Source organism: Oreochromis aureus, linkage group 3 (assembly GCF_013358895.1).
Source record: "Oreochromis aureus strain Israel breed Guangdong linkage group 3, ZZ_aureus, whole genome shotgun sequence".
Lineage (NCBI taxonomy): Eukaryota > Metazoa > Chordata > Actinopteri > Cichliformes > Cichlidae > Oreochromis > Oreochromis aureus.
The window spans coordinates 132,728,295-132,743,466 of record NC_052944.1 but is presented as its reverse complement, the minus strand read 5'-3'; the positions used below and the strand labels follow the sequence as shown (position 1 = coordinate 132,743,466).

At 40.8% G+C, this 15,172-nt stretch overlaps 1 protein-coding gene across 1 annotated transcript in view; it reads right to left on the bottom strand.

Moving 5' to 3' along the window:
• Positions 1–346: 346 nt before the first annotated feature.
• LOC120438383 (protein NLRC3-like) overlaps positions 347–15,172 on the bottom strand; it is a 52,798-nt gene continuing 37,972 nt past the window's right edge. Inside the window, exons 8-9 of the mRNA XM_039608775.1 lie at positions 1,077–1,123; positions 347–928 (exon numbers count right to left, since the gene is read on the bottom strand). Coding sequence (XP_039464709.1) covers positions 393–928; positions 1,077–1,123 — 583 coding nt within the window. The 3' untranslated portion in view covers positions 347–392. The remainder of the gene's footprint in view (positions 929–1,076; positions 1,124–15,172) is intronic.

The window sequence follows — 15,172 nt, the reverse complement described above, 5'->3', positions numbered from 1 at the left end:
GTCCACATATGTGGACGGCAGGTCCTAGGAGGTTAAGACAACCAGATTCTTACACTTGATGGCATTACCTTGGCCTCCAGTAACACTGTGAGGAACCATGGAATATTGGCATTTCGACCAAGACATGTCCTTCAATGCACATATTAAACAAATATGTAAGACTGCTTTCTTCCATTTGTGCAACATCTCTAAAGTTAGAATTATCCTGTCTCAGAGTGACGCTGAAAAACTAGTTCATTCATTTATAACTTCCATGCTGGACTACTGTAATTCATTATTATCAGGAAGTCCTAAAAACTCCCTTAAAAGCCGTTAATTAATCCAAAATGCTGCAGCAAGAGTCCTGACAGGGACTGTCAGAGTGTTTCTCTAACAGGAGACACTCTTTACACTCAACTCAGCACAAAGACTGAGGCACCAGACCAGACTCCAAACCCAGGGTAAAGAGTTTCAGTGAATGTGGTGTTGAAGGTGTGGAGGTGGATCAGAGTGTCAGAGAAGACTCTGTAGAAGGACAGAGTGCCAGCAGGACAGTCCACATACACTGCTGCTCTGTTAGAGACACAGGAGGAGGAGGAGGAGGAGATGGGTGTTTTTCTATTATTGTGATAAACACAAACAGGACCACCATCAGAGCAGAACAGACTCCACGACTGATCATCATTTCCAAACAAGCAGTTTTTACTGCGTCCTTTCCTTCTGATGCTTCTGTAACTCACTGATATATCAACCCTTCCACTCCACTGGACCTCCCAGTAACAGCGACCAGTCAGACCATTTCTACACAGCAGCTGTTTCAACTCATCAAATCTGTCTGGATGATCAGGATATGACTGAACCTCCTCCACATGTGTCACCTTCCTGTTGTTGTCAGACAGTTGGAGGTTTGTGTTCACTGTGTTTGTGTTGATTGTGAGTTGACAGGAATCTGATGGAGAGAACAAACACAATCCAGCTGCAGTTATTGATCCATCATCTGTTCATTGATTGACACTTTGATGATGACTCCTGACATGATGAAGATGGTTGAATGTGTGCTGCTTTGTTTTCATGAATCCCATTAAAAACACACTTACACTTCCTCAGACCTGGTCTCAACCATCGGACTCCAGCAGGCTCCACCCTGAAAGGAGGAGGGGTCAGAGCAGCACAGTCAGCATGCACACATGGACATTACATGGCTCTCACACACACACTGTTACACACTGATAAAGGAACAGTCCAACATTTTCACAAATACACTTTAATTCATACATGGATCAAATTGCTGATGATTTGGACTGATCCTGGATCTTTCGGTACACCACTGTGTTGAATGAAATGCAACTGATTCAAACTGTGACCTTCACTATCTTTATATTCCTCTTCTGTTTAGCTGGAAAGGACACCTCCCTACAGTGGACCATATATTTGTTTTTGAATATTTCATGTTGAAACTATTAAGGGCCCAGTGTATTTCCTCAGCAAACACTGTGATCCTCATGTTAGTGCACTGAATTGTCCTGCTGTCAGCTGACATCACTGAGAGTCACCTGTCAGTCTCCTTCTGTCCTCTGAAGGTCAGAAAATTCATTTGTCACATTACTGACTCAATGAAGACAAACTGGGAAGTAGAAAATCATTAATTTTGCAATATTTATTCTATTCTATCAAAATAGAACAATAAATATTAAACTCTGACTGCTGAATATTTGATTTAAATATACAAAGATTTAACTACATGCAATTCACTATGGTATAAAAACTACTATCGCTCAGTACATTTAGTCACTAGTAATGACCTAAAAACACAGCTCTGTGTTCCTATGTTCACATATTCCACTCAGCAATTCAGGAACTTTCTGAAGTCTGCATGAACCACGTGATGATACCGCATTCCACTGACACAACTGTCCATTCAACAGCTCTGCTTTCTGAGCTCATGTAACCATGGTAACTCAACAGCTTCTTGTCTGAGACAGGTCCACTTAATAGCAGTTAAGAAGCTGAGTCATTTGAATATTATTATCTGATTTTTTTTTAAATCTCCTCTGTCTCTCTCCCTTCTTTATGTTTCTTAATGTCATGTAACTCTGTGTGGCAGGCAGGATTGGATCAAACTGCAGCATTTGAGATATGGACAGATAAAATAGAAGAGGTAGCTTTATTTTGCTGTTCAAAACCTCAAAGGCTACATACAAGAAAACTAAGCCGCGAACAAAAAACTAGAAACATGGAACTCAAACTAAGAAACTATAAATCTAAGCTGGGAAAAGAGAACTAGCAATTTACCAGGAACAAGTATGATGAGATAAATATTACCTGGTAGTACATTATTTTTTTGTTTATTTTTTGCTCAAACAAAATGATGGAGTGTCCCAGATTTACGCCCTGTGGTGTCCCCCCCCAAGATGGACAATTGACCCCTATTGATCTTCTGCCTAATCACATGAGAAGCTCACTTGCGAAAGTGTAAAAATGAGTGTGGGTCACAATCAGCCAAGATTTCAGGTGAGCTTAATGTGAAAACTTACCCCACCCTATCATGTGATTTTCTGAGGCCAAATGGCCCAGGGTGTGAGTGGGTATTAAAGCATCTGGGAAGGGATCTCAAAACTGGATTATAGATGGCAGATAGTTGGTGTCGTAAGCCACCACCTCTGTTCAAAGATGGTCGTTCACAGTGGACAGAGATGGCTTCTTTCTCTCCTCTTTCAAACCATCTGTCCCCTCTGTCCAAAATGTGAACATTGGTGTCCTCAGAGTGACCCTTGACCTTTAGATCCAGATTGACAACCGAGTATTGTCCCGTGGAGGTGGCTCTTCTATGCTGTGCCATGCGTTTATAAAGTGGCTGTTTTGGTCTCTCCAATGTAGAGGTCTGGGCATTCTTCACTATACTGTACAGCATACACTACGTTGTTAACCCACATAGCAAGCAGGTTTGGTCCGGATCTGGTATCAAGCCGGCACTGCTGACTGACTTCTGGCATGATAAGATGTATATCATCCAGATATGGGCCAGGCCTGGCATAGATGGCACTGTCTATGTGATGGCATGCCACATCTGGCTCGATTGTGGTTTGGTTTATGTGGCCCAGACTCATAGAAAACAGGTCTGGCCCGGATCTGGCATCAAGCTGGCACGTCTGACTGACTGGTGTCATGGCAGAGTGTATGTCAACCAGATGCGGGCAAGGTATTTATGTTCCTATTTTCCTATTTTAGTTAGAAGACCCAAATGCCATGCTGCAATACTATACTGCTATGGTAGCCTACGTTTCAAATGCAGGTTTGACAGGTTTGTGAGTAGAGATAGACCGATCCAGTATTACGTATCGGTATCTGTCCGATACTGACCTAAATTACTGGATCAGATATCGGAGAGAAATAAAAAATGTAATCGATCCATTAAATATCAAGAAAGCACCTCACAAAACTTGCGACATGGCGTAACCCAGCTCGTACCCACATAGAAAGCAGGTCTGGCCCAGATCCAGTATAAAGCCAGCACTGCTAATATACTATACTGCTATGGTAGCCAATGTTTCAAATTCAGGTATGACAGGTTTGTGAGTGTACACTTTATCCAAAACCTAGTGAGGGTTTACTCATGTTTACCACCCCCGGTAGAGCTCGTAATCGGAAGGTTAGTGGTTCGATTCCTCGCTCCTCCAGTCTGAATGTCAAGAGTGTGAATGTGTATGAATGTAATTAGGAAACAGAGAAAGTGTGTGATTGGGTGAATATGGCATGTTGTACAGAGCACTTTGAGTAATAAGGGGGGAAGGAAATGTGCTGTAAAAGAATAATTCACTGTCTGAACAGAGATTCGTCATGTTACTTTAGGACTATTTATGTCCCACATGTTGTTATTACATGGCTTGACTAAGGTACACATTTGGCTGACATCTGGGCCAGCACAGGGCCAGCTGTGTGTCTGCAACTGGCCTTGTGCTGGCCCATGTCTGGGCCACCTCTGGCAAACCTGATCCGGGCCACTAAAGGGCCGTCATTCTTTGCGTTATGTGGGCCATGTGTAAGCACATTGTGTGGGCCAGATCTGAGCCATACCAATTTTGCTATGTGGGAAGTTTGTGTCTAAACCTGTTTATCCTTCTGTCAGTGCCACTGCCTGGTATTGTGACTGTGGACATACAGCATGGGAAACACACACATTTAACATGGCTAACACTTTATTAGGTACACAGTGGCCACTATCTCAGGTACACTACACCCGTTTCTCCCAATCCATATTTCCTGTAGCTCCTTGACTGACTAATACTGGATACTGCTGTTGCTTCCTCCATTCATGCCTCTGAATTCCTGCTGTGCTGTGCCTTTGCCAGTTTCTTTTTCTTCAGCCTTTCATTTGTTCTTCACTTTCTTCTTCAGCTCTTTAGACACACTTTCCAGGAAGGCAGCAACACTTTCTGTGCCCCACTATTCCTCATATCTAGTTCCAACTGGTCACAAACACTGGCTAACAATTCAAAAGCCACCAATCCTGACACGTACACACCTTCCAATCAGCTCGTCTCTCACCAATCAAACACTCTCTAAGCGTCTGCTCCTGTGCTTTGCTCCCACCTGTCTCTTGTTTGCAGGTAGCTCCCAGTGTATATACTGTCCTCTTTTTCTTTGCCTGCTTTGTATTTCTTTTTGATGGACTTTGTGTTTCCTCATTTGTCACTTTTCCATTTGGACCAATAAACGCTCCTTTTTGTCACTTCCTTCCTGCCTCTGTATTTTCCACCTGGGTCGTCTCTAAATGTGTTTATTGATTGTTTTCACTTCCATTATTTTATACACTCTAAAAAATATTCGTTGTGTTTGTCGGTAGAACTTAACAAAAAAACACTTTTCTGCTTAAAAAAAAGTAAGTTGTCTACATGTACACGTTTCAGTGAGTTGACTAATCAATGTTAAAAGTCAGTTCAACACAAAAATTAAAAAACAGCACCTTAACTTAAATGTTTGAGTATATTGAATAAAATACTTTTATCATCAATCAACAACAGAAAATATTAAGTTTGTGTAACATGTAAAAATGAGTTTCAACATCCTTCTTGTTTGAATTGAGACGATTCAGACAGCAGAGGGCAACCCCGTAGCAACAGTTTCTGGATTCTTGTGGCCTTGTGGGAGAAGAGGTGTGTTTGCCCTAGACTGTGTTCGGTGAGTTAAGTAAGTACTGAATTCTAAATGGATGAATTACAAGTTATATTTGTACACTTTAAAATGTCATCTTTAAAAAACTGAAATTTGATGGTTTTAATCGTAATTTAGCAGAGTAGAGTTGTTGTTGTTGTTTTTTTAAGTTTAGCTAGCCGTTTCTTTTAGCTAGCAAACGTTCCTCACAAATAAAAGAGTACAGATACAATTAAAATATGTCACTTGTTAGGGTACATTTGGTTAGCCGATAGACCATGCCGACAGCAGAGCATGTTCAATTTGAACCCGTATATGTTCAAATTAACGGGTCAGCAGCTGCTCGCATTTTTATCATGGTGTCAGAGTAAATTCGTGTTTCCACAAGATGGTCTCGGATGAGGTAACTAATTACTGACAGAGTAAAATGTGGTGAATTTATCCTTGACTAAAAGTATTTATATCAATTGTGTTGATGTTCTAAGCTCGACTGGGAACTCTGCCTGAGGTTAAAGTTGGTTGACCTAGCAAAAAAAACCAAAAAACAATATTGTGTGTGTGTGTGTGTATGTGTGTGTGTGTGTGCATACACTTGCATTTGCTTTCTGTAATTGTAAGCATAATGTAAAGTGTGGGATTGTGGCATGTCCACAGTGGTATTTAAATAGTTTAAAAGAAATTTCTCTTACACATTTTGATTTGACACCTTATTACAAGTTTAAACTGAAGTCTGTAGATGTAAATTTTAAAATTCTATTTTGTTCAGTCTTTATGATTCATTTTTTTCAGTGTTGCATTGTAGTGTTTTAGAGAAGGTTTTATACTTAAAATAGCTTGTTAACTCAAAAGCTTCAATAATTCTTTGCATTACAAAAGGTTGCAGTAAATTTCAAAATGCATTGGACTTGCAAAATTTGCAAATTTGAAACATCAAGAAGGAATGAGCTCTTAAAGCATTACAGGCTTAAACATAGCCATGGTGGACTGTTTATGCCTTGCCTGTACTGGGATTGTTACTGCTCATTTGAACATATGCTTCTCATAGGAACCGAAAACACACTCCTCACTCATTGGATGACTTCAACCCTGACCTGATACAGAGATGTGTCAGTCATTTGAATGCAGGAGACGATCCTCTTGAGGAACATAATGAAAATCCATTGTGTGAAGATGTAGCAAATGCAGAGGATGAAGAAATTGGTGAATCGCCTAATTTAATTGAGAAACATTTAGCCCACCTACTACTAAAACTGGAAAGTATATATAATGTACCTCGCAGGTGTATTGATGAATTAGTTGTTACAGTTACAATTCATTTCTTCCTCTGCTTCAGGTCCGATTCATCAAAAGCACAATTGTGCTGTTGATGAAATTTAGGTTACATTTACTTTTACTCACCTTATCCTACTGCTAGCAAAGTGGGCATTTAAAGCAGGCCAGTGTGTAACAGTTTAAATTGAAGTTACAAAGATTAAATCTTTAATTCTTTTAAAACATATTTAAAATCAATGGCACAACGCAAGTCACATAAATGTAATAGTTTTGACTTTTCACCTAATAAACTGTAAGTTTAATTTTTGTTTTGCTTTTTTTATTCTCCAGAGTTCGGTGGAAAAGAAGAGAGAGGTTGCAATCCGTTGCCTGAAGGTGTATCTGAAAGAGAAGGAAGAGGATCTCTTCAGAGAACAGCTGGTAGGTGAATCTCGCATTCTTTTGTGTTTTATTTTGAAATGGCACATAAAATGCTGACATGTTTCCATTTAAACTACCTACTTGCCAGGATGGTGAACAACAGTTCCCAGAAGAAGTGGTAAAGATTGTAGTCACCAGACTTGCAGCAGTGTCTCTCCCAGATGTCGCTAAAATTGTGATTGAAGGAACAGCAGTCCTGGAAGACCTTGATGTGCCCAGAGCGTGTGCCTTAATGATGGGGCTTATATACGCCCTCAATCTGAGCTACCCCAAACAAGTAAAGAACACTCTAGAGGTATTTCTGGAACTTGATGGGCTTAAAGCCAGTCCACGGGTAATGTCTCTTAAGTGCAAATTTCTGTCGTGAAACGAATGTGACTTGGACTGTAGTATTCCGATGTGCCTCTTATGTTTTTGTATGCAGTCCTAGATGAGTGTAGTTTTGAGAAAAGTTTGTAATACATATAATCTTAGCTTTGGATTGTTCCGTTGTTGAACATTAAAATCTTTTGTCATTTCCTTGATTCTGCGACAAGTTGAACAAGTTGATACCAATTTAAATTATTGTTAATGTACATGAAGTACTTTTTTTTTTTTTGCTTAGTCATTTATAATTAAAGGGCTGCTGTAATGTTTCATTTATGTTGTATTGATACAGATTTGTATTACTTTGAAAATGTTTTGTAATAAATTAATCAATTGGAATAAGTGAAATGGCTTTGTGTGATTTTAGAAAAGTTACTATAGAAACCTAAACTAATTGGCATGGATAATTGTGAGTAGGATATATGTAAAAAAGTTAGTTGGTGTAACTCAACTAATGTGATTTCTCAACTTAATTTTACCAGAAATTTTAAATTAATATTAGGTTGCATAAACTTAATTATGCTTTTGGAGGTCAAGGTAAATCATGTTGGCTTGTTAAACAAGTTGAGTTAGCCAAACCTAAAAATTTACTTAATAATATGCAAAATTTATAACTTAAAAAGCTGAGTGGAAATTGTTGCCTTAATTTTTTTAAGTTGGGGCAACAAAATATTTTTAGAGTGTAGTGTGTGCTGGCTTTTCACAGCACATTGTCACATTTGTCTATGAAAAGCACTGAAATACATGAATGCAATTGTGCAGATCTGCTTGCTTCTAAATGTAGAGAAAACCTCCCTGTAGTTGACAGCTTATACCACAGCTCTGATTATAACACAATGACTTGTTTTCTTAATGAGTAATGGTATTTAATTTAATGGTTTTTTAATTTCTTAAAAGAGTAATGGTAAATAGACTCATATCTACAAATTGTTCCAGGAGAACTTCTCAAACATTAATCTTCCTCCTCTATAAGACAAAATCTTTGTCCCAATTCAGTTTGTGATGGACGAGTCGGGTGTATCCTTCGTAACACACCCTATCCCAGGACTCATAGCGCGGTGGTGTCTAATTTTTTTTGAAAAAATGTCAGGCGGCTCAAGCGAGGTGGTCGAAGAGTAAATTTTTAAAAGTACTGAGTTTTATTTTACTTATTGATGTAGCAATGCCAATGTTCCAGTAATGAAGAACAAGAAAACATTACTGGTGGCCACATGTCGGCAAAGTTCTGTGACATTATTGACATTATTGATGTAAGTACTTAGTGTAGTTCAGGTTTAAAGACTTTACTTTAAAATATATGCCATTCAAAAGTTGAATTTAATCTTACAGCAGTAAGATTACATGAAATGTTTCTTCTCTCATGCTGTTTTGTAGCAGTGTATACACCTGAGACGATTGTATAGGAATTTATTTTAATTATGTATCAATCACATTATTTTATTGTATAATGCCTTGGAGCCACTGGATTTAAACATGTTTCACATCAATACTGTAAGACAAATGGTGGGGGTCTAGTGAGGAAGTAGACAATGCCACAGGAAGTCTTTTGTCTCTTTGAGGACTCTGGGAGGTAGCAAGGGAGTGTGAACCTTAAGTTGTGAAACAGCTGTGTACTGCCTTTTGTTCCTGGAGAAGGTGTTTAACTGAGAGCCATGCTAGGCTCAGTGAGACTCTGCTGACCTGCCCCGTGGTCATGCAGGCTCTCCACAAGCTTGGTTGTCTGTTCTTTGTGCTTTGATTAAAGAATGTTGGCTACTGCTCACCGCTCATCTGCAGGCTTTATTTAAATGGAAAACTTCCACAACAAAATGGCGACGAGGATGGGATGGTCCATGTGGTCGCTGAACAACGGTTCCGTGGACGGGCTGATCACCCCTGAGGGAAAAGGTACCTTTGTCCTACCAGCTGTTGAAGCAAAGGAAATGGAGGAGTCACGGAGCCGTGTGTTTCAGCAACCACTGAGACCATCGACTTTGAGGGGACTCCTGCAGATGGGTGAGTGATAGCTAACTTGTAACAAGTCACGAGAGTTTTGTGTCTGGCCGAGGAGGTGAGTGTGTTGCAGCCTTCGGGGAGCTCAAGAAGGTCAACTTGTTATGACCTTCCAGGGCAAGAGCTCCGAAGGAGTCTTCGTGTAGAATCACGGAGTGACATCCCTAGCGTCTTCTAAAAGATCCTAACTTCTTCAAAGGAGACTGGGGGTGGCGGTGTTCATTCCTTGGTCCATAGAAGGCAAGGAACCTCACGGGGGACGCCTCGTGTAGTAGGAAGAGAATCTAGATTCCAGGGGCAGTCAGCGGAGCCGGATTAGCGGCTCGAGAGGCGACTGCGGCAAGCGCTCCACTGGGCAACCAGGGACAAAACTCAATGTGTGACTGTATGGTAAGAACTGTGGGTAAAAGTATGTTGTGAGATGAAAGAGAATGGTTGTGTGGGAAAAGTTGATTTGTGTGTAAAAACTGTGAAAAATGGGGTTCAAAATGTTGAAAATGGGAAATAAAACAAGAAAAAAAAAAGAGAGAGAGGAGTGTAGAAATGTGTGTAAAAGTTGTTTCCAACTAGCAGAAGACGGTGGTACTGCAGGCCACCAGCTCCGCTAGGGTGGACACACACACACAATTAGCAAAATTGTTGATGAAAATAAGTAATAAAATAGGAAGAGGGTTTGGTGGTTTTCAATGTAGAACAACAATGTAGAACAACTACAATCTCTCTGGGTTTTTAAGAAAGGGGAGTTTCAGAACCAGAGAGAGGAGACGTGTTGTTTTAAGCAATGAGAAGAATGACCAAAATGTCTCAGTGTGTCACTTGCAGGTGAAGAGCAGACCCCGATCAATTTTCCACGTGCAGCAGTCGGAAGAAAATTATAGGTTAACATCATTAGAAACACTCTAGGCAAGTTTTGGCTGAATTGTTTTACAGCTTAACTTCCATGTGTTTGTCACCCTGAGAAAACAATCTCCAAGAATCTCTCCCTGAAGACAAGAAATGCAGTTCCAGAACAATGATGGATATCAAGAGCTCACAGCAGTGTCCTGAGCAGTGAAGAAAAGTTGCAGCAGCAGCTATGCAAGACAGCGACAGCAAGCAGAAAAATGGCATCATCATGACTGGATGGATGGATGTGCATTTCCAGCGAGCTGCAACTTCACTGTGTGTAAATGGACCTTTGAAAAGACTGTCTGAGCTGGACATTTGCCACTTTTGGAGCAAAATGGCAAGATGAGACAGTGGAAAACACAGGACGAAGCTGAAAAACAACTGACTCTCACTGGACTGCTGCAAGGGGGGAGAGATGAGATGAGACCACAGTGGAAGGAGCAGGGGAGGACATGGCTGTTTTAGGTGGGAAATGAAATTTGGGTTTAGGAAACTGGGAAGGAAAACGACTGCCTTGCGTGGAGAATTGAAAAGTGTCTGGAGCACCGCAAAGAGGAGAGGTACACAAAAATTACACAAACAGAAAAATGCATTAATCCTACTAACACAAACACACATGCAATGAAGCTCATGAAGACCAAATAGCATTTTAAGCATGCATTGCTGTCACCATCATCTTGTCCGGTTCACTTAGTGGGTTAAGAAGTGATACATAGACTAGTGAACTAGTATTATTTTGGGGAAGGATGATTGAATTATTGCAGGGGTGAACAGAATGATGCAGGGGGGTCAGATGAGTGGAGACTAATAGATTATTGAGTTTCTTGTTTCTGATGTGTGGGGGAGGTCTTATCATGACACACATCTGGTTACATGGGGGAAAACAAAACTCATTATCTAATAGAATATTGCTGTTGTGTGAGGTGTGACTGGTGGATGAAAGTTTGGGAGATTTACTTGGCTGATGCATTTTCCTTTGGTACCACTTTGAAACTGACAATTAGTTTTGTTTGGATCTATCATTCTAAGAGAGTATGCTTAGACAACTTCTAAAAAGAGGCCTTCATATTTTTTTGATTTTTAACAGTGCACTGAGATTTTTTGTTTGGCAATTTTCTCTTTTTCAAGCAGGCCTGCAAGATCGGGATCGAAAGCGCTACAAAACATGTTGAACAATCGCAAGTGAGCTTCTCCACAATTAAAATGGGCTCTGGAGAAAGCCTCTTATTTGGGACAATCAGAAAACAAGTCCCTGTCAAAAAGGATTCAGCGAGGTAATCCAGTCTAAAAAAAAATTTTCTTTTTTTGAAATGACGTCATTGCTGGCCGTAGAAACTTATTGCGTCACGAGAGGTTCTACTGTCAGCAAATAAAAAATGGGGACTGACTGGACTGACAAAAGCTTTCACTGACTTGACACCAGTATGCAAAATTGCACCTCCACCTTGACCTGACAAAAGGGTGGATGTATGTATGTTTCTTTTTACAGGAGCAGAAAGGTGACAGCAACAGGTTGCATGGGCTTTTGGGTCGTGCTGACTTAACCTTTTAATTGCCACTTTCTGTGTCTTTGTGAATTTACCAGCAGTGTGTTATTCATGACCTTGTATTGTTTACAGTGCAGAGGTCACTTTGAGAAAGTGCATACAGATGTGCTGCGCTAACATCTACATCACTTTTTCCACAGCAGAGGGCTAATCGTGGGATCTAATCACATGATTTACAGCAGGACACACCACTGGCTAATGTTTTTTTTTTTGTCTTATGACAGGGCCTGGAGTGATGCTACTCCAGGGGAGAAGCCCTGGGAGTTTTTAAGTGACAATGCAAAACTTTATTGTGCATGTCTAATTGTGATAAGCTGACATAGGGCAAAAGAGGGTTTTCCGGGGAAGCTTTCATTTTTAAATTGCAGGGACCGTGACATGAGGGATATGGAAGGAGAGACTGAGGTGCAAATGCAGACCATGACTGGGAGAGAATGCTTCAACAGGACCAGCGAGAAGCAGGGACCATCTGCAGGACAGCAGACAAACAACAGTGGGCTGCACCACTGGGCTTCCAAAGGATTGTCATGAGGAGATTTTGAACAGCAAAATCTTAAAATAAAATGAAAGAGTTTCGCTGTTGACGTTAAGGAAGACAACTAAGGTGTACGACGTGCTCTGCCTTAAATCTACAGCCGCGTTGGAACAGAAATCGAGGGATGAAGAGAGCGTGCCAAGCTCCAAAAGTGACAGCGCAGAGGGAGACCAGCGTTGGAATTATGACTCTGTAAATGGCACAGACACCAGGAGCCATGACTGGGACTGAGAATGACCACCTAATGCTGTTTCACTTTGCCATGCAAAGTACTTTGATACTCTGGAGAAGACCTTTCCTCTGTATCATTGTTGTTGCCATTTGCATGTGAGAGCTTAGATTGTGGGGAGGATTAAAAGATGAACAAAGGGTGGTGGGAGAACAGTGAAGTGAGGATACACAGTGTGAAACTCCTTTAAGTGTACAATAATGTTGATGTGATATACAGAATGTCAGGAAAGAAATTCTGGTATTAATGTGATTCTTGATTTAAGAATCAAAGGGTGGGATTGTATAGGAATTTATTTTACTTATGTATCAATCACATTATTTTATTGTATAATGCCTTGGAGCCACTGGATTTAAACATGTTTCACACCAATACTGTAAGACAAATGGTGGGGGTCTAGTGAGGAAGTAGATGCCACAGGAAGAGTCTTTTGTCTCTTTGAGGACTCTGGGAGGTAGCAAGGGAGTGTGAACCTTAAGGTGTGAAACAGCTGTGTACTGCCTTTTGTTCCTGGAGAAGGTATTTAACTGAGAGCCATGCTAGGCTCAGTGAGACTCTGCTGACCTGCCCCGTGGTCATGTAGGCTCTCCACAAGCTTGGTTGTCTGTTCTTTGTGTGTTTTGATTAAAGAATGTTAGCTACCGCTCACCGCTCATCTGCAGACTTTATTTAAATGGAAAACTTCCACAACACTGTCACCTGTCTGTCTGTCCTGCACTCTCTCTCTGTTTCTTTCTCTCTGATTGTGGAATAAAAGTATGAACATGTATTTATAAGTTACACTTGTGTTTGAATCCTGCAGCTTATCACACATTTGATTTCCATGTGTGACAACTGCAAGTGTCCAGAGTGAGGACAGACTGAGGGACCCACTGCTGCACATCATCTGTGAGGCTTTGCACCCCTGATGATCCACCAGGACAAACTCAGCAGTGTGTGAGGAAGAGGAGGAGGAAGAGCCAGCAGCAGCTGACAGATGGAGAGAATAGACAGACTGTTCCCTGTTTGTGAAGGACTGCTAGGAAAATTTAACATAACTAATTGTCTGTCCTGAATCAGTCTTATTAGGTAATGTTCAAATAATGTTATCATTCCAGTGTTTTCAGTGTGGGAGAAAGTACTCAGGGCCTTCAGCAATTCCCCATTGCTGGCCGCGAAAGATTACCGCTCACTCGCAGAAGAAGCGGATCACATTCTCCCAGCTACCTGGAGCTTCAAAATCCAGGCAATAGTTCCCAACTCACCAAGGGCATCTCCCGCACCCCAACCGATTCTCTCGGGGGCCTCCGACTCATCAATGGTGGCTGGGATTGTGGCACAGCGGCACCGCGGAAAAGGGCTGTGTTTTTACCATCAGCGTAACAGCTCTGTGCCACCTTTGCAGTTTTAAGGCCCAGGGAAACGAGCCTACCAGCGCTTCGTAGCGGCCGCGACTGCTGGTGATAAGGAAAGACTGCTCTTCATAGAGGACTCACGCTCAGGGAGACTTTTCTGGTCAACTCCAGCTCCCAGAAGAGCCTTGGGAACTCTCGTGTTGTCTTTGCACACTTTGCTTGTTGTCTTTCCAAAATGATATATAATTTTATCTTTTACAAAAAAATGGAGATTTCCCACGTACCATCAGAGAGTACCACAGTTTGAGAATCACTGCTTTAAGGTAAGTTCATCTATAGCCTTTTTAAATTGTATTATTTTTTTTCTGTATTGGTGTATCTTTTTTTTTTAAATCTTTAAATAGCTGTTATACTGGCAGAGTTCTTTTTCAATGTATTGATCATATATTTTAACCATGTCACTAGTAATTGTAGAATTACATTGTTACCAGTTGTATGCATGTGGGTCGTATGCTTCATCACATACACAATGAGCCCATTGTAAGTTCACGGGGGAGAAGTTAAACAGATAGTGAGACTCCTTCTGCTTATCAGGGATGTAAATCTCTAGGTGATGGCTAAGCAGGAATCAAGGTCATAAATTATTTTCTTCTCTGGGGGGAACGTTTCAAGGAAGGTCTGAGCTGAAAGTATCCGGTTGTTCAGTGATGACGTGACGAATCCTACTTCCGGGCCTAAAGCAGTCTGCGTTTAATATGGCTTTTGTGTTGTTAACATGTTTAATGTTTTGTATTTTCTTCCATTTAATCTGAACAAGCTCATAAAACAGTCAGTGATCACTGTTGACCTCCCTCGGCTTTTATTACCGCTAATCATTTATTTAAGCTCAGTTTTTAAAACCTTACGATGTAACTACAGCCCAGCCCATGCAGCAGTGTATGAATGACTAACCTCGTATAGTGGATGGATTATCTCACTTGCTCTCCTGGCTGAAGTTTGGTCCTTTTACAGCATCCTGCCATGCGATTACATTTGTTCCTGACCACTGAGAACACTCACGTTAACTTTTATCGAGTGGAAAAAAAGTTAGCTTGTTTATATTATGCTAACATAGCTGTGTCGCTAGCGGTCACGTAGCACATCATCATATACCAGCTAGCCAAACTTCAGTAACCCTACAAACGTCACTGCTGTTTAGTTTTCTGTCTTCATTTATGTTGGAAGTGATAGCAGAGCTGTACGTTTGAATTTGTTTCCAAAACCCCGCAGCCAGGACATGCTATATTGTATTTAGATAGAAGCTAGCGAGCTAACTTCCTGCTAACTTCTAACGCCGTTAAATGTCATAAATTCCATTTTCATGGATGCCTGGATGTTAAACTCAATTGTTACACCTGGTGGAGCAGAACACTGATCATTTTATTAAAGATGAAAGACTTTAGACAGTTTTTCAACTCTC